The sequence below is a fragment of the Stenella coeruleoalba genome, assembly GCF_951394435.1.
Source record: "Stenella coeruleoalba genome assembly, chromosome: 7".
Classification (NCBI taxonomy): domain Eukaryota; kingdom Metazoa; phylum Chordata; class Mammalia; order Artiodactyla; family Delphinidae; genus Stenella; species Stenella coeruleoalba.
The window spans coordinates 42,864,398-42,890,933 of NC_137153.1; the positions used below are offsets into that span (position 1 = coordinate 42,864,398).

Consider the following 26,536-nt stretch of genomic DNA (forward strand, 5'->3'; position numbering starts at 1 on the left):
AATTCTGTCAGTAACACCTACACCTCACATTTCTGTATTTCAAAGTCTGCACAAAGATTTTTATGAAGATCATTCATAAAAGTTCTAAGGTTATCAATGTCCGAATTCTTTTCCTTACTAACTAAAAGGTAGTAACACTTCCTACAGTGCTTGCCTTTGATGTGTGTTCCATAAATATTGTTTACGAACACAAACCTCTGAAAAAGGGGAATCAATAAGCAGCAAAAAGTACTGAGGACACAAATCCTTGGTTCAAAAAGAAATAATCCTTATTTTATCAAATTTAAGACACTGATGCTGGCATTTAAAAAAATTTTATCAGAAGATTTCAATGGAAGGGTCTCTTACACCTAGGTCACTAGTGTCAGCTGGCTGATGGCAATTCTAAGACTTCATGGACTCATTCCAAATTTGAGAAGTGAAACTAGAAAAATATGCATCTTGGAATCAACTTAATACAGTAAAAGCATACTCTATGAAATACTGAGGTGTTATATTTGCCAGAGGTGGGGGCTGGGGATAGGGGACTAAAATTGCATTTAGTGCCCCAAACCATTGGACATTAACCACGTTTCCATTTACAATGTTGCTTTAGTTCACCCAGCACTCAAGACAAGTTCAGCTTCCAGAAAAGGTAACAGCTAAAAGCCCAAGAGGTGTTCTTAAAGCAACTGGGGAAAAACTTAAAACTAAGAAAATTTTAACTGACTGATTCATCATAAAATTGTTTTCTAAAAAAAATAGCAATACTTTTATAATGTCAAAGGTGTTTGTTTAATTTTGTTTTTAAAGTTGCCAATCCAATCCCTTAAAACAGAGATTCTTTTTTGTTGTTTTTTTTTTAAATATTTATTTATTTATTTGGCTGTGTCGGGTCTTAGTTCCCAGACCCTTGTCCCCTGCATTGGAAGGCGGAGTCTTAACCACTGGACCACCAGGGAAGTCCCAAAAGAGGGATTCTTAACAGGTCAGTTAACCATCTGAAAATGCATACAAACTACTTTCTGTGTCCTCATTGTCTTTTGAAGAAAATTTATCAAGTTCTCAAAAGGATCCCTACACCAAAAAGACTAACAGTTGCTTAGAAAAATTGTTTCAACTGTATGTTAAGAATTTTAAAGTCATAAAATAGAATGTGCTATATATAATCTGAAGACCATTGCCAGGCACAGAGGTTAAGTTTGGTAGTTTGATGTGTTTTTTTTTTTTTGGGGGGGGGGGTGGCATGCAAAGAATACATTCATTTACTCTAGAACAAATGAAAATAATGCATGTCCTTTATTTTAAAAAACAACTATTGAAGAGTTTCTTTAATACAAAACAAAGCGGTAAGTCTGATGAAGAAGATCCTATTAAGGAAAACTTTGAGTATATCACAAATACTTCCTAAATTTTGTTAGTTGGGAGTTATCCAAAAAAGAAACACGCCTATATTTCATTCCCTTACATTACTGAATAAAACCAAAACTACAAAAACTGCAATACTTTAAACATTCTGCATCACTTAAACTTCAACGTTATTCCTATCATGAAAGAGTCACTCTCATTTTCTGGTATCTAGACTCACTGCTATTGTGCATTTAGATAAATAATGCAGGCGTTCCAAGGAGGTTCTATACTAAAGCAGCCACACTAAGTTATGATCATTATCAGGATTTACTTGAAAAGACAGTTCTTTTTAAAGGAACGGAGGTGAACGTGTTAAAAGTCATCACTAACTGCTCACTTGATCGACAAGTTATTCTTCCAGTAACATAATAAAATTCCAACTTGCTCCACATTAGCAAAATTAAGTTCAGACGTGTTCTGGGTGTTCTAAGTCATCTCCTACTTTATGTTCTATAATGTTTGACCCCAGAGGAAAAATTCGAAGCAGCGAAGAAATTCACTGGGTGAATAATGAGATCAAGAAATTAGACAAAAAGATAGTGAAGCCAAAGAAGAGTTTATAACATGCAGAAAATCAGACACAAGAAACTACCTTTGCCCATCATATATCTAGATTCCCCCTGCCCACCCAAGCTAAGAATCATACAGATTCAAGATATTTAAAAAAGAAAAATAGGATGAAAAAACAAATTTGTGAAATACAGGTCTCACAAATCTCTACTACAACAGATGCCACAGTTAAAACAGACTGGAACCAACTATTTCATGATGAAAAAGATCAGTTAGAAGCCTATTAATATGTAAAAAGTAAAGGAGTTACGTTATGAAAAATTTAAAGAATGACTGGCAGCCCACTGCCTTCGGAAACTGTAATGCAAAATAGAAAAAAGAGTTTAACTTGAAAATATTGATAAATTATATTAAATGTTCAAGGACCCCCATTTGATAAGGGAGAACAGTAGTACAGAAAAGTCTGTGCCAACTTTTAACTGCAGCTGTAGTGAAACACACTAAAAGCCTTGTTTCACAAAAGCAGTGAAATAAAAAACAATGGTTTTAAACTTATCACCAGTGTCAACTGCTCATGACCATAAATTTGCCTTTTTCCAACGAAGAACTTTGGTATAAAAAGCCAAAGTCCTTTGCCAAAAGCAGAAGAAACAAAACTGACCAAAATTCTTACACAAGACTAAAACATTAAACCTGTTTAAGAATTTTCATATATTTTTTTACATGTCACAATTAAAGGTAAAAAAAAGATTAAGATATCTAACGCAACAAAATTGGAGATCAAACCATTCTTTTTAAATAAGACAAATTAAAAAGCAGTTAGTTTAAATCAGTGTATACTACAGGGAATCCTCCTTCCAAACTACCTATTCCAAACTGAGAGGGGTCACCACACTCCCTTCCCAATTACTTAAGCAAAAATATTACAATTTTTAACCCATTATTTCCTTCCATGTACAGTTTGTTGTTGTTTTGTTGTTTTAACAAACTGCATAGGAATAAGATCATTCTAGCTAGTATCCATTTATCTTGACTACTGATTGTCCCAAACAATGATACTTTTTGGAAATTAAACTTCATTTCACTAAAGTTAGCCAGTAGATTTTGCAAGTATCTGCATCTGAGTACAGCGTATGGTGACCACAAAACATGAAGCATACAGTTGGTATACACGATATTCTAAACACTGAATACATGTTTTTAACTAGGTATTTAGTGACTATCAGAGACATGAATATTAAACATTCCCCTATCAATTCCTGACATTTTCTACAAAATAGACCCAATTTCAAGCCTGAAACTGAGGCTTCTACCTTTAGAGGAGTAGAAACTAAAGTAATTGGGTACTCCTTAAAAATACACGTAACTACATGACTAAGATACTCATTTAAAACTTTTGCCAAGATAGCCCCTCCCTTCAAAACAAACCAAGACTGACTCACAGCCCTATTTTACTTAATTTTGGAAACAAAAAATTAAATTAAATGAATTCCTAAGCACTCTTTTCCTCTCTCTGTTCCCCCACCATTTAAAGCATTCGACCTTCAACCTGTGATGTGCCCCTTAAAAAATGGTAAAATAAAAACAAAAACAAAAAGAAAAACCCCTCAGTATCTCCAAGTTATCTGTCTTGGAATAAAGAAACTACTGGATTCAGGAATGATAATAACCACTGTTCTAACATCCTGGAAAACAACAGAAACAATGTCTATGGTCGTTAAGGAGCGGTCCTACTCTGCGAAACCATCCGTAAGACCACCCCCCCCCATTTGCTAGAGTTAACCATCTGAGCGAAAGGTTTCAATTTTGTGTCCCTAAAGTGGGAAACTCTCTCTCTACATAACATGTACCGCCCTCTGTGGATATTTCTACATGGGAGGCGGGGGGTGAGGGGAGCGGGGGCAGTAAAGTTGGTGGCAGGGTGAGGACAAAGGGCATTTTGAAACACCACTGAAGTAAATACAAAACGAGGACAGAAAGGGGGCTAAATTACAGTTCCCTCAAGTGGCTAATGGCAAGAAAATGCAGGCACCCTTGTTTAGCACCCCTAGGGTTCCTATTCTCCATTAACGCCCGCTGGAATGCGAAGCTGGAACCACCAGTAGGCAAGAAGCCCATCAAACCCCCCAAATGTCAGGCCACTAAGCAGCCTCCGGAATGACAGGCCGGTACCCCTCCCCCACCCCACCCCAAAAAAGGTCCAATCCCATAAGTGCAGGTCACTCTGCCCTCTGGGGTAGTTCCAGCCGGCGCAGAGATGGGAAGACGAGAGGGGAAAGCCAGACCACCTCTCTTTACGTACACCCTCGGCTGGTGAAACAAAACAAAGACCGCCCTCCTCCTCCGGTAGCCACTACCCTAGCCAAAGAGGCTTTCCTATTTCCCGGTGCAGTCTGGCCTCCCGCCCCCGCCCCCATGACAAAGAAAAGGGACTTGGTGAGCGAGCGAGGCCTTCCTGCCTCCACCGATGGGGGGAGGGAGCTGCCGAGGTGAGCAGCCCCCTCCGCTCACCCGCGCTCCCACTCTCGGCCGGGAAAACTACCGAAAGCGGCAGCCTCCACCTGGGGAAGCCTGGTCTGAGATGGGGTCGGAGGTACCTTGAAGTAGCCGCCTTCGTAGAGAGTGTTAGGGGGTCCGAAGATGGCAACCTCCCAGTTGTAGAGGTCGGATTCATCCACCAGGGTGATCCGGAAGCCCTCCACCGGCTCCTCCTGAAGGGATTTCAGCTCGAGCATCAGGGCCTTCTGCGAACTGGTCATCTGCTGCTGGGCCATCGCGGCGACGGCGGCGCCGGGCCGGGGCCCCAGTCCTCACGCACCGGCCGGGCCGGACCAGGCCCCTCCCCTCCGCTCCGCTCGCCCTCGGGCGGCCCGCACCGGGCCCCTGTCTTCACACGCCCGGCGGCCCGGACCAGGCCCCAGACGGCCCGTGGGCCGGCCCGGTTCCTCCTCACACACGACGCGGGCCGGGCCAGGCCCTTCTCCTCACACTCGGGCCGGGTGGGGGAAAGGTGGAGAGAGTTAGAGAAATTCGCTCCGGGTCCCGGGCCTCCCCCCCCCGGAGGGGGCCTCAACTTGGCGGGGGGCGGGGAGAGGAGGTGGAAGCGGAGGAAGGCGGCGGAGGGCCGGCGATGGTGAGCGGACGGGGCCGAGCCGGCCCGGGAGCGCCGCGCTCGCTCGCCCTCTCGTTTCCTCCGGGGCCGCCGGGGCCGAAGGGCGCGCGGGGCCGAAGGGCGGGGGGGGGGAGCACGGCACGCGGGGGTCTCGCGGCGGCGGCGGCGGCTGCGCGGGGGGAGGGGCGACGGCGGAGGAGGAGGAGAAGAGCAAGAGCGCCTCGCGCCGCGGGAGCGACGGAGCCGAGAAGAAGGAGGGAGGGAGAGTGGGAGGAGGGGCGCACGTCGGGAGGGAGGGCGGCTCTCGGCGGCGGGCGGCCCGACGCGACGCGCGTGCGCGCGCCCCTCCCTCCCCCGCCCTCCTCTCCCTCCTCCTCCTCCTCCTCCTCCTCCTCCTCCTCCTCCTCCCCCCCTCCCCCTCCCACTCCTCCCACTCCTCCCACTTCCCTGCCTCCTCTCCACCGCCCCGCGCAGTGGCGGTGCTTTGTGACGCCTGGCGAGTGTCCCCCGCCCTTAAAGGGCCAAGCGGCAGTGGGGGGGTCGAGGGTGGCAGTGGGGGTCGAGGGTGGCCGCAGGGGATGCCCTTGGCCCCAAAATGACGGCTGTGCGGCTTGACGCCGCGGTTCCAAACGCGCGCCCCGGAAGGGACCTCTGTCCTCGAGCTGTCATCGCCCTCTTCCCCACTACTTGTATCCACTGGCCTCCCGCAGTCATCCTACGAGCCCCAGATCCTCTGCAGGCCTAACCCCCCGCCCCCCGCGCCATGACACACAGTCCGTCGTCCCCGCACTCAGTAGGTGCTTGACAAGGATGTGCTGACAATGTGGGTTTTGTCGGTGCAAACAAGCTTCCTGACATCTCTTCTGCAGGTCCAGTCCTCATGCCATTGTGTCCTTGGAGAGCAGTGTGTCACCAACTTAGGGGGCTGGGGGGCAGTTTCCCATCCGAGAAATGGGGAAGGCAGATAGGTCAGTTAATACTTCCCTTCTTAACTACAAAGAGGAAGTTGTAGGAAATAAGGAGAGAAATAATAATACAGACTGAACCTGGGTTCTTGGCCCTTTTCTGTGTGATTTGGGGCAAATGCTCTAGCTATCCCCCAATTTACCCATTTGTCAAATGGCGTATTTGGTTGAACTTTGACCCCCTACAGATCTTTTCCGGCTTGAAAGTCCAACTTAGACCTGGGGGACTTTTAAGATAATCCTGGCAGAAGTGAGATGTAGAGGTCTTCAATCCCCATGATTTAGAATACCCCTTTCTCTTTGGAAGGCATGTCCTATGATAACTCCATGAACGTTTCCTAGAAAAGCCAGGATACTGTGAGAGTTCCGTACACTTAGAATTTGGGGATCAGAAAGATCCTTGGTACCAACCCCTGCTCCACCATTTACATTATAAGACCTCTTCCTTTTTCATCAGCTTCTGTAAAAGAGGGTTAATTGTGCCTAATAAATAAACAATTGTAAATATTTAAATGAGATCATCCATGTACAGAGTTTATCACTGGCATATGGTAAATGATCCATAAATAGGAAATTTTATTTTTAAAAAAATTTAAGGCAGGGCTTCCCTGGTGGCGCAGTGGTTGAGAGTCCGCCTGCCGATGCAGGGGACACGGGTTCGTGCCCCAGTCCGGGAAGATCCCACATGCCGCGGAGCGGCTGGGCCCGTGAGCCGTGGCCGCTGAGCCTGCGGGTCCGGAGCCTGTGCTCCGCAACGGGAGAGGCCACAACAGTGAGAGGCCCGCGTACCGCAAGAAAAAAAAAAAATTTATGGCAAAGTTATTTTCTGGATACCACCCCCTCCATTTTTTAAATAGACTTTTTTTTTAAACAGTTTTAGATTTATAGAAAAATGGAGAAGATAGTACAGATAGTTCCCATATACCTGGTACCCAATTTCCCCTATTATTAACATCTTACATTAGTGTAGTACATTTATTACAATTAATGAACCAATATTGATATATCATTTTTTAAATAAATTTATTTTTGGCTGCATTGGGTCTTCGTTGCTGCACGAGGGCTTCTCCCTAGTTGCGGCGAGCGGGGGGCTACTCTTCATTGCAGTGCACGGGCTTCTTGTTGCGGTGGCTTCTCTTGTTGCAGAGCATGGGCTCTAGGTGCACGGGTTTCAGTAGTTGTGGCACACGGGCTCAGTAGTTGTGGCTTGCGGGCTCTAGAGCTCAGGCTCAGTAGTTGTGGCACACGGGCTTAGCTGGTCCGTGGCATGTGGGATCTTCCCAGACCAGGGCTCAAAGCCGTGTCCCCTGCATTGGCAGGTGGATTCTTAACCACTGTGCCACCAGGGAAGCCCTGATATATTATTAATGACTAAAGTCTTTACTCACATTTCCTTAGTTCTTACCTAAAGTCGCTTTTCTATTCCAGGATCCTATCCTAGATGCCATATTTAGTTTTCATGTTTTATTAGACTCCTCTTGACTGTGACAGTTTCTCAGACTTTCCTTGTTTTTGATGACCTTAAAAGTTTTGAAGAGTACTAGTCAAGGATACTGTAGAATGTCCCTCAGTTAGAATTTGTGATGTTTTTCTCATGATTAAACTGGAGTTTTGGGGTTTTGAAGGGGAGATCACAGGAGTAAAATGATATTTTCATCACATCATACCAAGAGCACATAATATCAACACGACGTAGTGTTGATATTGACCTCAGTCACCTGGCTGACAGAATATGTCAGCCACTCTTCTCCACTGTAAAGTTACTCCTTTTACCTCCTTTCTATACTGTACTCTTTAGAAGGAAGTTACTCTGCACAATCCACAATGAAAGAGCCCCTTCATTTTGTTGTTGTTGTTATTTTTTCTCAGAGATGAGGCCTCAGTATTTTAAAGAATCATTCCTTAGCCTCCCAACTCTATTCCCTCAGTTTTGAGACTAAACTCCACTGGAATTAGAGCGTATTTTAGTCAATTCAGCCCCTCCTCCCCAAAGGATGGTGTTTGACTGGTTCTGACTTCCCCTCTTCCACCATTCAATTTAGGGAGATTGCTGACCTGGAAACGTGGGAGATGATGTTGACACTTTTAATAGCAAGGCTGTGAGTAGACAAATAGGCAGAAAGTTCATCTTCAAAGCATTTCACCCACATAGACTCATGATAGCCCCACCCTGACCCAGAAGATGGCAGATCCCTAGCCTAAGTCACTGGAACATACACCTGGCACCCAGACCAGAAGCCTGTCTCTGGACTCAGATCAACTCACAAACTCATACTAAATATTCACAATGCCATGACCCTAAGATGGGTGACTAATAAACATATACCTATCTAGGAAGCTCACAGCCTAGTGTGTTAATGAGTTGCGTACTTAAGACTCCATACTCACATCAGAGGAACTCAAATTCCATGGAACTTGTCTCATGGCTTTTTATCTCAGCGGGTAAGACATTGTTTATTTGTAGGTTACAACTGTGTCTTATTCATCCCTGGATCCTCAGCAACCAGCACACTGTCTGACACAAAATAAACACTAAGTAATTGTTCTCATGGGCTCACGGCCAAGGGCAGGAAGATAATCAGTAACAACAACAAATCACAAATTGAACCCCACCCTCCACCCCTCCCCCCGTGTCTAATAGGGTCTCTCAGACACATGCTCAAGGTTATAAATTCCAGAAGGACAACAGATCTTTCTCATAACCATATACAAGCTACTATAATGTTTGGTGCATAATGGGTACTTACGACACAAGGAATGAATGGCAGAGATAGCTTCCTAGAGCTTTCTTATAGTTTCACGACAGGTAGAAATTGACTTGACTGACTGGTGCCCTCTAGTGGCAAAGAAAACAGGACCTTCACCCCCTAATCTGTACGGCATCACCTAGTATTCTCCAACCAGGGCTCCTATAAAGAATCTATTACCTTTCTTCCAAAAAGAAAAGATGTGGAAATCTTGGTGAAATAACTGAGAGAGAGGGTTATTTTGCTTTATAAAGGTTAATTCTGACCTTATAGAATGACTTTTTTTTTTTGGCCATGCTGCTCGGCTTGCAGGATCTCAGTTCCCCAACCGGGATCGAACCCGGGCCATGCAGTAAAAGCCCAGAATCCTAACCACTAGGGCTCCAGGGAACTCCCTAGAATGACTTTTTTAAAAGAGTCCACCGTTTTTGTTTTTGTTTTTCATTCTGCATATGTTAATACATGTAAGTTTTGAATAGTGCTCTAAAGGAGCCCCAGTCTTCCTTTGATAACAACAGCTAACATTTGTTATGCATCAGTATGTGACAGGCTCTGCACATGCAGTAAACCTCATTTAATTCTCACAAAAATCCTCGACATGGTCATTACTAGAATATCTAAATCTTAGGGAGATTAAGAAAGTTACTCAAGGTCACCCAGTGAGTGAATGGCAGAACCTGAAGTTGAACCTTGGCCATCCCACTTTAGTGTGACTGCTTTTAACCACCATGCTGTAATGTTCCTAGTCTAATGTGCCCACAGCAATCTGTACATATCATATCACCCCCGTGCTCTACTGCAACTATTTGTTTACATTTTTCTCCCAGCCTGTGAGTTGCTCTTAAGAAAGAGCCATTTGGGCTTCCCTGGTGGCGCAGTGGTTGAGAGTCCACCTGCCGATGCAGGGGACACCCGGTCCGGGAAGATCCCACATGCCGCGGAGCGGCTGGGCCCGTAAGCCATGGCCACTGAGTCTGCGCGTCCGGAACCTGTGCTCCGCAATGGGAGAGGCCACAACAGGGAGAGGCCCGCATACCGCAAAAAAAAAAGAAAGAGCCATTCATTCATTCAACAAATATTTATTGAGGGCCTGCTATGTGACAGGCCCTGTGCTAAATGCCAAGGATACAGTAGTGAATGAGACACAAATGACTGGGTCCTGCCCTCATGGAGCTGACATTCTAGTGATTGAGACAGAAACAGACAAAAACAAGAAATTAGTAGACAAATAACATTGCAAGTTTTGGTGAGTACTAATGAAGGTGATTGGGGGGGCTAAGATGGAAACTGTTGGGGTGGATGCAATGTTAAATGGAGGCAGGGGCTTCCCTGGTGGCGCAGTGGTTGAGAGTCCGCCTGCTGAAGCAGGGGACATGGGTTCGTGCCCTGGTCCAGGAAGATCCCACATGCCGCAGAGCGGCTGGGCCCGTGAGCCGTGGCCACAGAGCCTGCGCGTCTGGAGCCTGTGCTCCGCAACGGGAGAGGCCACAACAGTGAGAGGCCTGTGTACCGCAAAAAAATTAAAAATTAAAAATTAAAAAATTAAATAAATAAATGGAGGCAGGGTCAGAAGAAACCTCGCTGAGGTTACTTTTAAATGTAAGAGCAGGGACTAGCCTGTGAAATGTGAAGGCAAGAGCATTATTCCAGATTTCTGGCTTGTGATCATCATGTCTTATTTATCTTTATCCTTGACACAGCACAGGGCTGACATTTCTTAAGTATCATCCAGTGTGGAATGAATGGTTGACCAATCTCTGGCCCCTTTGGTCTTCCTCCGACTGCCACAGTGGTGCTTTCTCCTCTCAATCAATTCAAAGTCAAATCATGCTTCAAGACTTAGCACCAGCCCCATCTCCTCCAGGAAACCTTCCTTAAATATCAAAATACCCTTCAGGTATAAAGAAAGAAATCCTACCATTTGTGACATTTAAAGCCCCACTGATGAGTTTTTAAAAGGAGAGTGGCATGATAGGATTTTAGTTGCAGAATACTCATTCTGGTAACTGTGTGGAATGGATTGAAGAAGGACAAGACCACTTTTGTGAAAATTCCTTTAAAAGCCATTGCATAAAATATCCTATGCTATTAGAAGTTGGGATAGTGGTTACTGTTGGGGGGCAGTGACTAGACGGCAGAATGAAGGGAGATTGGCAAGGTGCAGGAAATGTTCTGCTTTTTTTTTTTTTTTTCTGGAAGCTGATTACATGTGTATGTTTGGTTTGTGAATATCCAAGCTGTATCCTTGAGATATGTGAATTTTTCTATATGTGTATTGTACTTCAATAAAAAAGATTAAAAGAAAAAGTTATTAAATGAAACTGTCCTATATTCCTCAAAACTGTTGTCAAAAAAACAACAGGGCTTCCCTGGTGGCGCAGTGGTTGAGAGTCTGCCTGCCAATGCAGGGGATGCAGGTTCGTGCCCCGGTCCGGGAAGATCCCACATGCTGCGGAGCGGCTGGGTCCATGAGCCATGAGCCTGTGCGTCCAGAGCCTGTGCTCCGCAACGGGAGAGGCCACAACAGTGAGAGGCTCGTGTACCACAAAAACAACAACAAAAACAAAAACAAAAAAAAAAACCCCACAACAACAAAAAAACCTCACAAAAAACAAAAAAGGGAGAGCTAAGAAAATGTTCCAGATTAAGAGAGAGAAAAGAAACATGATGACTAAATAGATGCCTGATCTTGCACTGCGAAATAAAACGCTGCTATGTAAGGTTATTGGGATAATTGCAAAATTTGACTATGGACTTTATATAATGGCATTGAATCAAGGTTAAATTTACTGAATTTTATAATTGAATTATGACTACATAAGAGATAGTCCTTATTCTTGGTAGACACAGGCCAAAGTACTTAGGCATGGTTTTTAAGAACCATTGATTCTCAAATGGTTATGATAAATAATAAAACATAAATACACAGGGACTTCCCCAGTGGTCCAGTAGTTAAGAATCTGCCTTCCAATGCAGGGGACGTGGGTTCGACCCCTGGTCAGGGAACTAAGATCCCACATGCCATGGGGCAACTAAGCCCACGTGCCACGCAGCTACTGAGCCCGTGTGCTCTAGAGCCTGCACGCCACAACTAGATAGCCTGCGCGCCACAAAGATCCCACATGCCGCAAGGAAGATCCCGCCTGCCACAACTAAGACCCGATGCAGCCAAATAAATAAATAAATATTAAACAAATCTCAGGCGTCTAAAAAAAACCATAAAGAGGAAACAAATTTGGTAAAACATCAACACTAAGTTATGGTGGGTAGGTGAAGGGTATATGGGCGTTCATCATAATATTATAGCAACGCTTCAGTAGACTTGGAAAATGTAATAAACTGGAAAAAAGCTGTTACATTATTCTAGGCACAAGATGATGTGATGCGCACCAAACTCGGCAGTAAATACAGAGTACAGTGAATAAACTCAAGATATACTTTGGAAGTGGAACTTACGAGATTGGTTAATTGATAAGATGAGAAAAGAAAAGGACTCACTGGCGTTAAGTAAGCAAACCCTCCCCAGAGGGCCCAATCTAGCCCCGCCCTTCCCCTTTCGACCCAAATGGAGGAAGTGAGGAAAAGGAAGCGACCGCCAAGTTACGAGCATGCTTCAGGCCTGGCGTCGCAAGGAGGCCGTAAATCGGAAAACCCTATTTGGCCCCTCCCCCATAATGGGCGGCCCCGGAGAGTGACAGAAACCAATGACAAGCGACTCGTCGGGCACTCACCCTATGGCTCTTGAACTGGGTGGAGTCCTGTGCCACGAGGCTAGCTTCCGCTCTCCGCAGCAAAGCTGCCGCTCTGGGCTGCATATCTGACGCGGTTTGGGCATTTCTGTCAACGTGGGAAGAAGTTGTGCAGAGCAAGTGGACTTTAAACCCGGAGTGCGGGAGCAGTACGGGAGGGATGGGCCCCGCACATAAGGGAGCGCAGCATCGCGGAACTGCCGGGGAGCCGGAGGTGGGTGAGCCATCTGGGAGGAAGGAATGCGCAACGTGTCGGAGATGGCAGAACCTAACAGTTCTCTAGCGAGGGCACGAGAACGGTCCCTTCTGGAAGAGCCCCATTTCCCCTGATGCTTCCAGCCCAGGGTACCGAGACAATCAGAGCTTGCTAAAGGAGATGGAACTTGGCATTATCCGGATGGAAATAGTAAAGACAATTGAGCTTCTCTCTGTTTGCTAGCTCTACACCTTGAAACTGAAAAAAACCCCACCCCCTTCTGCGGCTTGGGTCTTTTTCTTGACGAAGTCCTCCTGGAGGTTGGACGGGATCTTCTTTCCTCTTGTGTCTAGTTTTGTGCTCTCCACGTGGTGGCGCTCCTGGAGCGCTACAGTAAGGCTCTCCAGGGTGTGGGATCGTGGAGGGGGGCGGGGCCCAGGGCTGTAGGGGAGAAGGTTTGGGATCCTGCAGCCCAGAGTTCGAAGCCTGCTCACAGTTTAGGCATACCAACTGGAACCTCTAGCTCACTGGGCTTCGTTCGGGTGTCCGTTTTCTGCTAGGATTATTGTGAGGATTGGATGATTTCACTGAGTGTGTCCTTCAGAGTCAGTAGGCTCTTCCATCATTGAGCACTTAATGTGTACTTATATAGTTTATAGTCACGGCTTGCTGGGGCAGGGGGTGTGTGTGTGTGTGTGTAACCTGGCAGGATTTGGATAGAGCAAGAGTGGAGATGGCATTTGCAAAGTCCCAGGATTAACCCAGCAGAAGAGGAAGCTCCTGGTACTTACAAGGACCTGAGGCATTGCTTGGTGCATGGCCCAGTCAGCTACTACACCTAGCAACTTGTGCTATCAGGTAGATGGGGAACCCTCAACTCAGGGAGATTTCAGCATAGAGCTCAGTAATGTTCTTTTCAGTAAAAGTTATTCTGCGTTTTACACAATCTGACTCCTATTCAAGAGAGCCCAGGAGCAGGTAAAGCCTTTACCCACATTCCTGTCATGGTGGCACGTCAGGCAGTGGACGCTAGATATCTGTGATGTCACCCTGGGTTCTCCCTCTCATTGGCCACAGGTGATGGCGTCAGCTCTGGAAGGCATAGGCAAGGAGGGGAAGAAGGAATCCTCAAAGAAGCGTTCTGGTTCTCCAGTGGAGGGCCTCCTGCAGCCCGTGAAGCTCAGCCGGGCAGAACTGTACAAGGAGCCTACCAATGAGGAGCTGAATCGCCTTCGGGAGACTGAGAGTCTGTTCCATTCCAGCTTGCTTCGTTTACAGGTACCATTGGGTGGTTGGGAATTGGGTTAGAGAGGTGGGCCTGAGACACTGAGGCTGAAGTACTACTCACCCCTGCCACTTCTTACAGGTAGAGGAGCTACTGAAGGAAGTGAGGCTGTCAGAGAAGAAGAAAGAGCGGATTGATGCTTTCCTACAGAAGGTCAACCAGCGGATCATGAGGGTGCCCTCAACCCCTGAGACAGAGGTAAGGCAGGTAGTGGAGGGAACTGGAAAGCCCAGAAGAGGTCCTTAGGGGCCTTGTTATTCTCTGAAGGGGATGGGGTGCTAGGGAGCTCATTCTCACTGCCAAGAGTCTCAGCTAGGAGTGCAGTCAATTATGTGTTCATTCATTTAGCAAACACTTACGTGCCTTGCAGTAGTTGTGTTCTTAGGGTACATCAGTGAACAAAGCAGCCTATGTTCTAGTATTAGACTTATGGACGATAGATAATGAACACGACAAGTAAACTGTATGGCAGTGTTAGATGGTGGTAAGTACTATGGAAAAAGGAAGAAGAACAAGGTAAGGGGATTATGGGAATATCAGAGGGTGAGAGTGTTTGGCAACTTTAAGTAGCGTGGTTGAGGTAGGCCTTATTGAAGTGACATTTGTGTGAAGGAAGTGAGTCAGGTATATAGATATCTAAGGAAGGGAAGGGAAGGGAAGGGATTCCAGGAAGGGAAAATAGCCAACACAAAGGTTCAAAGGCAAGAATAGGTCTGGTATGATGAGTTGGGAGATTGGGATTGACATATATACACTAATATACATAAGATGGATAACTAAAAAGAACCTGCTGTATAAAAAAATAAAGTTAAACTAAAAAATTTTAAAAAAAGGGTGGGTCTGGTACATTCCTTGGAAAGAATGAGGGGAAGATAGGAGGTAAGTTCAGAAAGGTTATGGAGGAGGGGGCATATTATGCAGGGCCTTGTGCACCAAAACCAGGACTTTGGCTGTTGCTCTGGATAAGATGGGGAATAACTGCAGGCATTTTGTTTGTGATCTAACTTCAGTATTAAAAAGTTCACCCAGGTTTTTGCGTTAAAAGTAGAATGGAGGGGGCTTCCCTGGTAGCGCAGTGGTTGAGAGTCCGCCTGCCGATGCTGGGGACATGGGTTCGTGCCCCGGTCCGGGAAGATCCCACATGCCGCGGAGCGGCTGGGCCGTGAGCCACGGCCGCTGAGCCTGCGCGTCCAGAGCCTGTGCTCTGCAACGGGAGAGGCCACAACAGTGAGAGGCCCGCGTACTGCAAAAAAAAAAAAAAAAAAAAAAAAAAAAAGTAGAATGGAGGGGGACAAAGGTGAAATCAAGGAGACTAGTTAGAAACCTATTGTACAATGATCCACTGAAAAATGGCTCAGACTAGGGTAGAGTAGAGAAGTGGTCAGTGTCTGGATACCTTTTGAAAGTGAAATGGATGTTCTTAACAGAGATGAGTCAAGATGATTTAAATGTTTTTAGCTTGAGCAGCTAGTATGGAGTTGTCTTAATGGGGAAGACATGTTTATAGGAAGATCAGAAGTTTGGTTTCAAACATTTTGACATGTTGAATTTGAGATGTCTACTAGACATCAAGGGGACATGTTAGGAAGGCCGTCAAATTAATACGTGTCACTGTCTCTGTCCCCACAGCTGACCAACCAGGCATGGCTCCGGGATGGGGTTCGAGTCCCCCTCCACCAAGTGCCCTATACTGTGAAGGGCTGTTTCCGCTTCCTGCCCCCAGCCCAGGTCACTGTTGTGGGCAGTTACCTTCTGGGCACCTGCATCCGGCCGGACATCAATGTGGATGTGGCATTGACCATGCCCAGGGTGAGGTTCAGAGTTTGGGGAATGGAGAGGTCTGCCATTTCACCACCTACAAATCCCTCGATCCCTCTCTTTTTCCCACCTCTCACTTGCCGGGGCATTGAAATCTGAATTCTAAATCCAAAGAACAGACCACTGCAGTTGTCCTGAGGGAGCTTAGATTTGCCATTTGGAACTTTGTCTTCCTCATCTGAGTTGTGGTATTGCTAGCCGTGGCTTAAGCATCCTGGCCAGCAGATGGGGTTGCCAAGCTTTGACCTTGGCTTCATCTCGGCCCCCAAGTTCTCCAACAACGAGGACTTAAGTGACTGGACATCTCTCTCTTCTCCTGACCCCCTCCAGGAGATCCTACAGGACAAGGATGGGCTGAACCAGCGCTACTTCCGCAAGCGTGCCCTCTACCTGGCCCACTTGGCTCACCACCTGTCCCAAGACCCACTCTTTGGCAGTGTTCGCTTTTCCTACACCAATGGCTGCCACCTGAAACCCTCGCTGCTGCTGCGGCCGCATGGTGGGAGGCATATACCGGGTGGAGGGCACCGCATGGGGTGACAAATCCAGTGGGGGAGGAACTAGGGCCTCAAGTCCACGGTGAGAAGCTTGGGCCTCAAGTTGGACGGGAAAGGTGTAAGGCCCTCAAATGGGGAGTGGGGGTGGTGTGGGTGGTACAGGGGCTCCTCCGGCTCCAGGGGGCTGCAGGGTCTCAGCATCTCCCATCTACCCCCAGGGAAGGATGAGCGTCTGGTCACTGTCCGTCTGCATCCATGCCCTCCACCTGACTTTTTCCGCCCGTGCCGCCTGCTGCCGTCCAAGAACAATGTGCGGACTGCCTGGTACCAAGGGCAGAGTCCTTCAGGGGATGGTGAGTATCAAGGTGGAGTTGGAGGGAAGGGTCTTGCGGGGACTTCTCCTCTCACGACTTCCCCTTTCCTCCCACAGGTAGCCCAGAGCCCCCCACCCCCCACTATAACACATGGGTCCTGCAGGACACAGCCCTTGAGTCCCATGCGCAGCTGCTATCAACCGTGCTGGGCTCAGCCTCGGGGCTGAAGGATGGTGTGGCACTTCTGAAGGTCTGGCTGCGGCAGCGGGAACTGGACAAGGTGAGTGGGGACTGGCCCAGCTTCCCTGCCTCACTGAGTGGTGGGTTGGCCCTGAGCTCCGGCCTTTCCCTCCGTCTCCCCCTCAGGGCCTGGGAGGATTCAGTGGGTTCCTTGTCTCCATGCTGGTTGCCTTCCTGGTGTCTACACACAAGATCCATACCACCATGAGCGGCTACCAGGTCCTGAGAAGCACCTTGCAGTTTCTGGGTGAGGCGGCTGGACTCGGAAAGGCCAAGGGCCCCACTCATACCCATCAGGGATCATTCGGTCTCTTCCTCAGACAGAGGAGCAAACCGAATCCCAGAGGCAGGCAGTTGCAGCCACCTGTCCGGAGAGTGGGTGTCACGAGGGCTGGGTCCCTAGGGAGGGGGATACCTTCTGACACACCCACCTTCTCTGGCTCATTTCAGCCAGTACAGATCTGACGGTCAACGGGATCAGTTTGTGCTTCAGCTCAGATCCCTCCCTGGTGAGTAGGGCAGTGCTGAGTCTGGGCAAGGCATCCTGAAGTTAAGGCCCAGCCCTGACTGGCTTCTCTCTCCCCCTCCCAGCCGGCCCTGGCTGACTTCCACCAGGCCTTCCCTGTTGTCTTCCTGGACTCCTCAGGCCGTCTCAACCTCTGTGCTGATGTCACTGCCTCCACTTGCCACCAGGTACAGGTGTCGCCCACTCCTGGCTTCCCCAGATGTCCCAGCCCAGACCCTGTCCCTTCTGCCAGCACCAGAACCCCAGAAACTCCTCTCCAGAGACCTTTGGTCAGGCACGTCTCTGGGTCTGGGCCCTGTGTTCCGTAAGGGGAGGGGTGCAGTGCTGGTGGTCTCACGCGGGAGTTCCCTCCTTACTCTGTGGCCCCAGGTGCAGCACGAGGCACGGCTGTCTATGGTGTTGCTGGACAGCAAAGCTGACGATGGGTTCCAGCTGCTGTTGATGACTCCCAAACCTATGGTCCGGGCTTTTGACCACATACTGCAGTAAGTTTCGGGGTGCCAGGATATGCCAGTGAGTCCTGTATCCCTGGGGCTAGTGATGGGGCAAAGGTCCTCAGGCAAGTGCTCAGATAGATCATCCTGGGGGTGGGGGTGGTGATACTTGGGACCAGCAGTACCTGATTCCCCCTCATTGTCCCTCTCTGCCCCCCCAGTCTCCGTCCACTGAGTCGCCTGCAGGCAGCGTGTCACCGACTAAAGCTCTGGCCAGAGCTGCAGGATCATGGTGGGGACTATGTCTCAGCTGCTTTGGGCCCACTAACCACCCTTCTGGAGCAGGGCCTGGGGTCCCGGCTGCACCTGCTGGCCCACTCTCGGCCCCCAGTCTCAGAGGTGAGATGGTGTTGGTTGGGGAGTTTGTGGGACCGAGGCGGGTGGACCCAGGGTCCCAAGAGATACAAAAGACACACCATCCCTCTCACTAGAAAGTGGGTTTCCAGACCAAGCTGTGGGATGCTTGGATTGAGCTCAGCCTTTCTACATCCTACAGTGGGACATCAGCCAGGATCCACCGAAACACAGAGACTCCGGGGTCCTGACCCTGGGATTGCTCCTCCGGCCTGAGGGGCTGACCAGTGTTCTTGAGCTGGGTCCAGAGGCTGACCAGCCTGAGGTGAGGAGCCCTGGAGTCTGAGGGGTGATTTTGTCCTGTCTTGCATTGGAAGGAGTGGAGTGGACTGTCCTCATGCCACCTGGATTGAGGCCTGTCAGGAGACTTCTTTCTTTTTTCTCTTTTTTGCAAGATTTATTTATTATCTATTTAGTTAGTTTATTTTTGGCCGCATTGGTTCTTAGTTGCGGCACGCGGGATCTTTGTTGAGGCATGCAGGATCTTTCATTTTGGTTCACGGACTTCTCTCTAGTTGTGGAGTGTGGGATTTTTCTCCCTAGTTGTGGCGTTCAGGCTCCAGGGTGCATGGGCTCTGTAGTTTGCGGCACGCAGGCTCTCTCGTTGAGGTACGCGAGCTCTGTAGTTGTGGCACGCGGGCTTAGTTGCCCCGCGGCATGTGGCATCTTATTTCCCCGACCAGGGACTGAACCCACATCCCCTGCCTTGTACGGCGGATTCTTTATCGCTGGACCACCAGGGAAGTCCCCTGTTGGGAGATTTCTGACAGAGCCCTTCTTTATTGATCTCTACCACTACCCCTTTCCTCTTCCCAGGCTGCTGACTTCCGCCAGTTCTGGGGATCTCGCTCCGAGCTTCGGCGTTTCCAGGATGGAGCCATTCGGGAAGCTGTGGTCTGGGAGGCAGCCTCTATGGCCCAGAAGCGCCTTATTCCCCACCAGGTGGTCACTCATCTCTTAACGCTGTGAGTGTTAGCATCTGAATGCCAGGAGGTAGCCATGGGCTGGGGAGCCTTTTAGGAGGGTCTGGCCCAAGCTTTTGGGGTGAGCAGCCCACATCCAGTAGCTCTCGGCATGGCCCCCAGTGCCCACACTGTGCCTGTGCCCCTTTTCCAGCCATGCTGACATCCCAGATACCTGTGTCCACTATACGGGGGGCCTCCTGGATGCACTGATTCAAAGCCTGAAAGAGGTAAGGGCCCTGCTTCAGGGCTTGGGTTAAGGCTAGGGACTGTAGAGTAAGCAGCCTGTGTGGCTGGATTTGGGGGTGGGGATGGGGGTGGAGAGCCCCATCTTAGCCAGGCTGCACTTCCCAGAGCGTCCAGCAGGGGACTCCCTGGCTCTGCAGCAGCAGCCTGAGCCATGGCTGTATCCCAGGTGGTGGGGCTCTTCTGAAAGGTCGTGCCCTCCTGTCTTTCTTTTCCCTCTCAGACCTCCAGCACAGGTGAGGAGGCCCTGGCAGCTGCGGTGCGTTGCTACGATGACCTCAGTCGCTTGCTGTGGGGACTGGAAGGTCTGCCGCTGACCGTGTCTGCCGTGCAGGGAGCTCACCCAGTGCTGCGCTACACTGAGGTGAGGCGCAAGGGGCAGGGAGCTCTTTCTGCTTCGTGACACCCACCTCTGCTCCACTCACCCGGTATTCTCCCTTCCAGCTTCTTGATTCTGGGCACTCCCTCCCAGTCCCAGGCCTCTTCCTCAGCCCCCCTTCTTCCATAGGTGTTCCCACCAACCGCAGTCCGGCCAGCCTACTCCTTCTATGAACAGCTGCAAGAGCGGGCCTCACTGTTGCCCCGGCCTGACAAGCCCTGTCCAGCCTACGTGGAGCCCATGACTGGTGAGGGAGCTCTTGCGAGGGGGTGAGAGGGACTGTTCTCACCCCAGACCGCAGGCTGAGGCCTCTCACGCTTCTCCACAGTGGTATGTCACCTGGAGGGCAGTGGGCAGTGGCCGCAGGATGCTGAGGCCATACGGAGGGTCCGGGCTGCCTTCCAGCTGCGCCTGGCAGAGCTGCTGACGCAGCAGCATGGGCTGCAGTGCCGCGCCACAGCCACGCACACCGATGTCCTCAAGGTTTGGCTGGTGCAGGGCAGGGATACCCAGGGAGGGAGGGGACAGGGGTGTCAGGGTGGCCCGCCTCCCATGCCATCCCCTCTTCCAACAGGATGGGTTTGTGTTCCGGATTCGTGTGGCCTATCAGCGGGAGCCCCAGATCCTGAGGGAGACGCGGAGCCCCGAGGGGATCATCTCCTTGAGGGACACTCCCGCCTCCCTCCGCCTTGAGAGGGACACTAGGCAGTTGCCCCTGCTCACCAGCACCTTGCATGGGTATGGCCACCCCCACAGGCTCTTATGTCCATAGACCCTTTCCTGGCCCCATTCTGCTCTCCTGGCCATCTGTCTCGCTGGAAGGCCGGTTGGAGAGATGAGTTCTGGAGTCAGGCAAGTGCCAGAACCCTGGCCCTGCCACTTCACTGGCTATGTCCCTTGGGCAGGATTCCCCCTCCCCTCAACCTTATTTTTCTCACCTGTAAAATGGGAATCATGCTAGGACCAACCTCTTGGGGTACTAATTAGGAAGATGTGAGATGATACGTGTAATGCATTAGCACAGAAGCCAGTGTTGGGTAAAGTTGAGTAAGTAGCAGCAGCGGGGCTGAAACACTGTTCTTGGGCCCTGAGGGCCTCACTGTCATGGCCACTACCCTCCTCTCCCCGCAGACTCCAGCAGCAGCACCCAGCCTTCTCGGGTGTGGCTCGGCTGGCCAAGCGGTGGGTGCGCGCCCAGCTCCTAGGTGAGGAGCTCACGGATGAGAGCCTGGACCTGGTGGCTGCTGCCCTTTTCCTGCACCCTGAGCCCTTCACCCCTCCCAGGTGATTCCCTCCACCTTTCCCCTAGCCAGGAAGTTCCACTGGGGCCAGCTTTCATCCCCTGTGCTTCAGTCCACATGGGAGAGGTGGCTGAACCAAGGGACAGAAGGGGTTCTAACCCCTGCAATCCACCAGGGGGGCCTAGGCTCTCTGGGCCACGGGGGGCCTGGGCATGTGTGACTGGCCCAGATGCTTTGCTTACCCCTTCTTCTCAGCTCCCCCCAGGTGGGCTTCCTTCGGTTCCTTTTCCTGATATCAACCTTTGATTGGAAGAACAACCCCCTAATTGTCAACCTCAATAATGAGCTCACTGGTAAGTGGTAGGATCAGGGTCGGACTAGTGCAAGAACTACCCTTTGTGGATTGTAGAATAGGGCAGGTAAGGGTTTTCCCTGTCAGTCTGTTAGGTTTTCTCTCTGCCTCCCCTATCCCGGATATCCACTCCTGACCCTGACTGCCTGGGGGTAGGGAATTATTAAGGAGGAAGAGGACCAAATCAAGCCTTTAGGGAGCTCCAAGACTGTAGAGATATGGTTTGCCCACGTGATGATCAGAAACACAGCGGACTGGGGATGGTAAGCAGGCTACCTGGGGGCTGTGAAGGGAAGAGGAGAGAGGAAGAGGGGCTCTGAACACCAGGTGAGAAGTCTTACGGTGGGGAGCAGGGAACGGTTCAGGCTAGAATACATGCCCAGACCTCTTGGGTCTGGGGTCGGTGGCAGGGGGGGGTGGTGAGTGATGATTTCTGGTTGTAATATGAGGAGCTTCTGGTCCCAGCAGAGAGGAAGGTATCAGCTTTCTAATTCCCCAGGTGTGTGGGAGCCCAGGGTAGGAAGGGGCCAGGGGCAGGCCTCAGCTTGTGCAGGCCCAGAAAGCAGACTAGGGTGCCAGGCAGTGGAAAATTCTGCTTCTGGTCCCAGGCTGGGAGTTTAACACCCTGCCCAGTTGAGGCAGATGCGGTGTCCCTTTCATCGCTTTTGCCATTTGGGGGATGTTGGAACGTCCCTGTGATGGGCAGCTGCTAAGTGTACAGTAGGAGGACCCAGGGCAGTAGAGGGTGTCTGGGGGGAGGAGTAGGCTGACCCAAGACCCCCTCTCCTCCGCAGCGGAGGAGCAGGTGGAGATCCGCAGTGTCTTCCTGGCAACCCGGACAAAACTTCCCGTCATGGTCATCATTACCCCCCAGGATCGCAAAAGCTCTGTATGGACACAGGATGGACCCTCGCCCCAGGTTTAATTTCATTCCTGCTCCCAAATGTGTGGTTTTCTCCCCCAAGGAAAAAGCAGGCCCAGCCTGAGCTATGAGAGACCTGTGGTCAGGTGTGACCTTTCTGATGTATGTGTGTCCCCCAGATCCTACACCAGCTCATGGTCCTGGCAGCCGAGGCCTTGCCTGTCCTAGAGAAGCAGCTAATGGATCCCCAGGGTCCTGGGGACATCAGGGTAAGCCCCGGGCCCAGACTGACTCCAGGGGCTCTGGGGACTCTGCCTTTGAACCATGGAAGTCTGGAGCTCTAGGGGCCCCTGTCTGGTGAGACTGAATCCAGAGAAGGCGTTGCAGCTGCCCACGGCGCCTGGCAGTGGGGGAGCCTGCAGGAGAATCGGGGCCCTGGCTTCACACTTCTACCCTGCTCTCCTCCTGGGGACCCAAGCTGCCACCAACTGGGTCTTGTTGTTCCTGCCTTCAAATGAGCATTTGGGCCCATAGTGGGCGGGTCAGACAAAAGGGAAGGGGGGAGCCAGAGTGGGCATGTGGAGGGGTTTGTGGTCCAGTTCCCAGCTCCCAAGTGGGCACTACCCCTCCTCAGACAGTGTTCCGGCCACCGTTGGACATGTACGACGTGCTGATCCACCTGTCTCCCCGCCACATCCCCCGGCACCGCCAGGCTGTGGACTCGCCAGCTGCCTCCTTCTGCCGGGGCCTGCTTAGTGAGCCGGGGCCTTCCTCCTTGATGCCTGTGCTGGGCTACGATCCTCCTCAGCTCTACCTGGCGCAGCTCAGGGTAGGTCCTCAAGGGCTGACTGACCCTGGGGAGGGGACATCCAGGTGGAGCTGGGGCCGTGGGGGTGGCTCTCAGGTGTCCACCTGTAATCTTGTCTCTGTCCTGCCTTTTCCTAGGAGGCCTTTGGGGACCTGGCCCTTTTCTTCTATGACCAGCATGGTGGAAAGGTGATCGGTGTCCTCTGGAAGCCCACCAGCTTCCAGCCCCAGCCGTTAAAGGTGAGCTGGCTGGGGACAGTTGTCTGTTCCTGAGTGTGTACATGTGTTCCACATGGGCATGTGTGTCTGTGTGTGGTTCCACGCGTGACCCGGTGGCGGGTGTGAAACGTGTTTTGGTGTCTCTGCGTGTGCCTCTCGTGACACCTCCATCTACATTTCTCTGATTCTCTCAGGCCTCCAACACAAAGGGGCGCATGGTGGTGTCTCAAGGTGGGGAGCTGGTGATGGTGCCCAATGTAGAAGCCATCCTGGAGGACTTTGCCATCCTGGGCGAAGGCCTAGTCCAGGCTGTGGAGGCCCGAAGTGAGAGGTGGACCGTGTGACCTCCAGCCCAGGAGCAAGCTGTAGATGGACAACAGGACTGCAGACCTCTGGAGCAAGATGTCAATGCTGTGACCACCCTTGCTGCATGTGGACCGTCCAAGGAGGGCTTGCTGGCCCGAGCATGCTGAATCATCCCCAACAAAGCCCTGTCCCAGTTTCCTGTCTGATGCCCCAGTATTGGGGCAGGGGCCATGGTGTCCTGTGGAGCCCCCTGAATGAACCCAGGAGATCCATCTACTTGTCAGCCTGGCCTGGGCCTTTTTTATTTTTTCCTTCCCAGGCTGCTCCCAGAAGCCCGGAGAAGAGGCTGTGTGCCCAGGGCTGAGACTCTGTCCCCACCCCTCTGCCAGGATGTGTGCCTCGACCTCAGTATGCCCTTCGGTGCATCGTCAGGCCTTTTAAATGGGGCTCAGAGAAGGTGTGGCACTGCCTGAGAGTCACAGAGCACCAGCACTGAGCAGTGGAGAGGGGGCTACGTGGGATGAATACACCGCATTGAAGGGGCACAATGCCCTCCTGGGTTGGTTCCACTGCATCCCGGGGTGGGGACATGGAAAAGCACAGAGGACAGGAAGGGGCTGGGTGGGTGAAGGGGTGAGGGGGACTGGTGGTCCCCCATCCAGGAGAGATGCAGAAAGCACTGATTGCTGCCCTGGCCTCTGGTGTCTGACCCCCTCAGGCTCTGTGCTCCTTCAGTGGTGGTGCAGAGGTGAGTGGGACCCAAGACCTGCTCTCCAGGAGCTCCCAGTGCCCTGGGGGAGGGGGTGCTGGTTCCTTTCAGTCTGGTCCACACCCCCTTTGCAGCAGCCTCTCCCTAATCCTGGCTTTTTCCAGACTCAGCTCAAACAGTGACTCCTCCTTAAGCGCTTCCTCGCCCTCAGCCTAAGGTGCACTTTCTCTCCTCTGAAACATTAGAGCAATTACTGCCTGTTCATTTCTCTTTGCAGTCACGTACATTGGCATGAACTCCCTTGTTTTAAACTGTGATTTAAAATTAAATCATCTAATTTCCCTATGTTATTGGCTTGTCTGCCTTTTCTGCGTGGTTTTGACCTTGTCTCCTACATGTCAGCTCTTTGAGGGCAGGAAACATATTTGAACAGATTTCATGGCACCTAGTACAGTGCTCTGCCCAAGTAGGATACAGGTGTGTGCAGAAGGGGCACCTGGCCCAGGCAGATGGAGGACAGGGCAGGCCACCAGAAGACTTCAAGGAAAAGAGAATCATGATTTGTGATCTCTGCCTAGAATGGGTAGGGTTTTGATGGTGAAAGGCCTGAGAATTAAAAAGTTGATGTTGGGAATTGCTTGGCAGTCCAATGGTTAGGATTCCACACTCTCACAGCTGAGGGCCCAGGTTCAATCCCTGGTTGAGGAACTAAAATCACTCAAGCCATGCAATGCAGCCAAAAAAAAAAAAAAAGGTTTATTGAGTGCCTGCCTAATAAGATACCCTTTGTTATTTTCCATATCTTACATAAGGAAATTGATTATATACCAGCCCTATGAAGTACCTGCTTTTCCTCATTATCATTTTCTGAATGAGGTCAAGTTCAGCTGCAGGTGGGGGCTTGTTTGTAGAGGGACTTGGAGGTCTGGCTATCTGGCTTTATCCTCAAGATGCTTAGCCACACATGGGAACTCTGGTTTCCAATTTTGTCCCAATTCTGTTAGTCTTTGTGAACCTATGCCAGTCCCTGCCTGTCACTGTCATGGGACAGCTTGGCCTGGGGTTGAAATTAGTATAGGGAATACACTGATTGGCTGTGTGAACTGAGGTCTGTGTCCATCTCTCTCCCTGTGCCATTCATTCATGTACTCCAGATCTCAGTGTGCCAGGCTGTATTTTCAGTGAGATACAAGAGATGCAGTCCCAGCCCTGTGGTCGTCCCTGGCTTCTCAGCTTTCCTTTTTCTTAGTCCCTCACATGTGGCAGTCCCTCCGTGGACTCTGGGGAGGGGCAGGGGGTACAGGCTGGTTTCAAACCATCCCGTTTCATCCCAGGGTCAGCTTCAGGCTCGTAGCTTCCTTCACAACTCCAGTGCAGGCAACGCGTGGGATCTGCCTCCAGGTAAGCTCGTGGCTCCAAGAAGTGCAGATACCAGTCCCAATCAGGGGAAATGAGCCTTGGCCCTGCTACCTCGCCATGTGGTCCTGGGCAAGTCACTTTCCCTTGCTGGGCTCAACCCCCCCATCTTTAAAATGGGCATGATAGGGACTTCCTTGGCAGTCCAGTGCTTAGGACTCTGTGCTTCCACTGCAAGGAGCATGGGTTTGATCCCTGGTCAGGGAGCTAAGATCCCTCAAGCCATGCAGTGTGGCCAAAAAAAAAAAAAAAGAAAAGAAAAGAAAGAAGCCATGATAATGGCTTTGTCAGGTGCCAAGTGTGGCAAGGGAAGAGGGCAGATGACTCAGAAGCCCAAGGAGGTACATCCGCCATGCTTTCTGCACTCCCTGCTCCAGCTTGGGGTGCGGGGTGAGGGGAGCACGAAATCCAGGCTCCAATTTCAATGCTTGCTCCAACCTGTTTTCCTTGGATTTTCTCTGGGAAGTAGGTGAGGAGGCTGGTGTGGTCTAACATGACCTTGGGGGAGAGGGGACATGAGGAGCTGGAACCTCAGGGGAAGAGGACAGGAGCCTAGGAGGAACTCCTGCTGGAGCGAGGGTGTGCAGGGGGATGTGTGTTACAGCGCCGCCCCACGTGCGTCTGCCCCTGTGGGCCTCTGCGTTTGCAGGTAGACATGGATGGGGCGGGAGGCTGTGTGTGACGTATGGTGTGATCTGTCTGCTCTGTGTGTGTTGGACTCGGGTGTGTGCACATCTGTATGTACTAGTGTGCTTGTGCAGGTTTTTGCCTCCAGCTCTGGGTTGCTGTAAAAGGCAAAATCTGCTCTGTTTTTAAAGAGCAAGTCAGGAGGAAAAGCTCT

General features: G+C 50.5%; 2 protein-coding genes across 3 annotated transcripts in view; one reads left to right on the forward strand and one right to left on the reverse strand.

Moving 5' to 3' along the window:
- UBE2R2 (ubiquitin conjugating enzyme E2 R2) overlaps positions 1 to 4,681 on the reverse strand; it is a 96,874-nt gene extending 92,193 nt beyond the window's left edge. The window contains exon 1 of the mRNA XM_079926164.1: positions 4,497 to 4,681. Coding sequence (XP_079782290.1) covers positions 4,497 to 4,673 — 177 coding nt within the window. The 5' untranslated portion in view covers positions 4,674 to 4,681. The remainder of the gene's footprint in view (positions 1 to 4,496) is intronic.
- Positions 4,682 to 12,183: 7,502 nt separating this feature from the next.
- NOL6 (nucleolar protein 6) lies at positions 12,184 to 24,624 on the forward strand. 2 transcript variants are annotated; one of them, XR_013829101.1, is made up of 27 exons: positions 12,184 to 12,686; positions 13,746 to 13,946; positions 14,035 to 14,151; positions 15,583 to 15,762; positions 16,102 to 16,270; positions 16,487 to 16,621; positions 16,699 to 16,862; positions 16,949 to 17,069; positions 17,273 to 17,331; positions 17,414 to 17,515; positions 17,718 to 17,833; positions 18,004 to 18,181; positions 18,339 to 18,461; positions 19,013 to 19,161; positions 19,313 to 19,388; positions 19,628 to 19,768; positions 19,913 to 20,030; positions 20,112 to 20,266; positions 20,358 to 20,521; positions 20,915 to 21,067; positions 21,280 to 21,377; positions 22,171 to 22,295; positions 22,418 to 22,507; positions 22,873 to 23,067; positions 23,184 to 23,285; positions 23,459 to 23,978; positions 24,289 to 24,624. XR_013829101.1 is itself a non-coding variant. In XM_079926809.1 (26 exons), exons 1-26 carry the CDS (start codon positions 12,633 to 12,635, stop codon positions 23,606 to 23,608), a joined length of 3,435 nt encoding a protein of 1,144 aa, XP_079782935.1. In that variant the 5' UTR covers positions 12,184 to 12,632; the 3' UTR covers positions 23,609 to 24,624. The 2 variants fall into 2 exon arrangements, 1 of the variants encoding a protein (XP_079782935.1); XM_079926809.1 differs by having other exon boundaries at positions 23,459 to 24,624.
- The last annotated feature ends 1,912 nt before the right edge of the window (positions 24,625 to 26,536 follow it).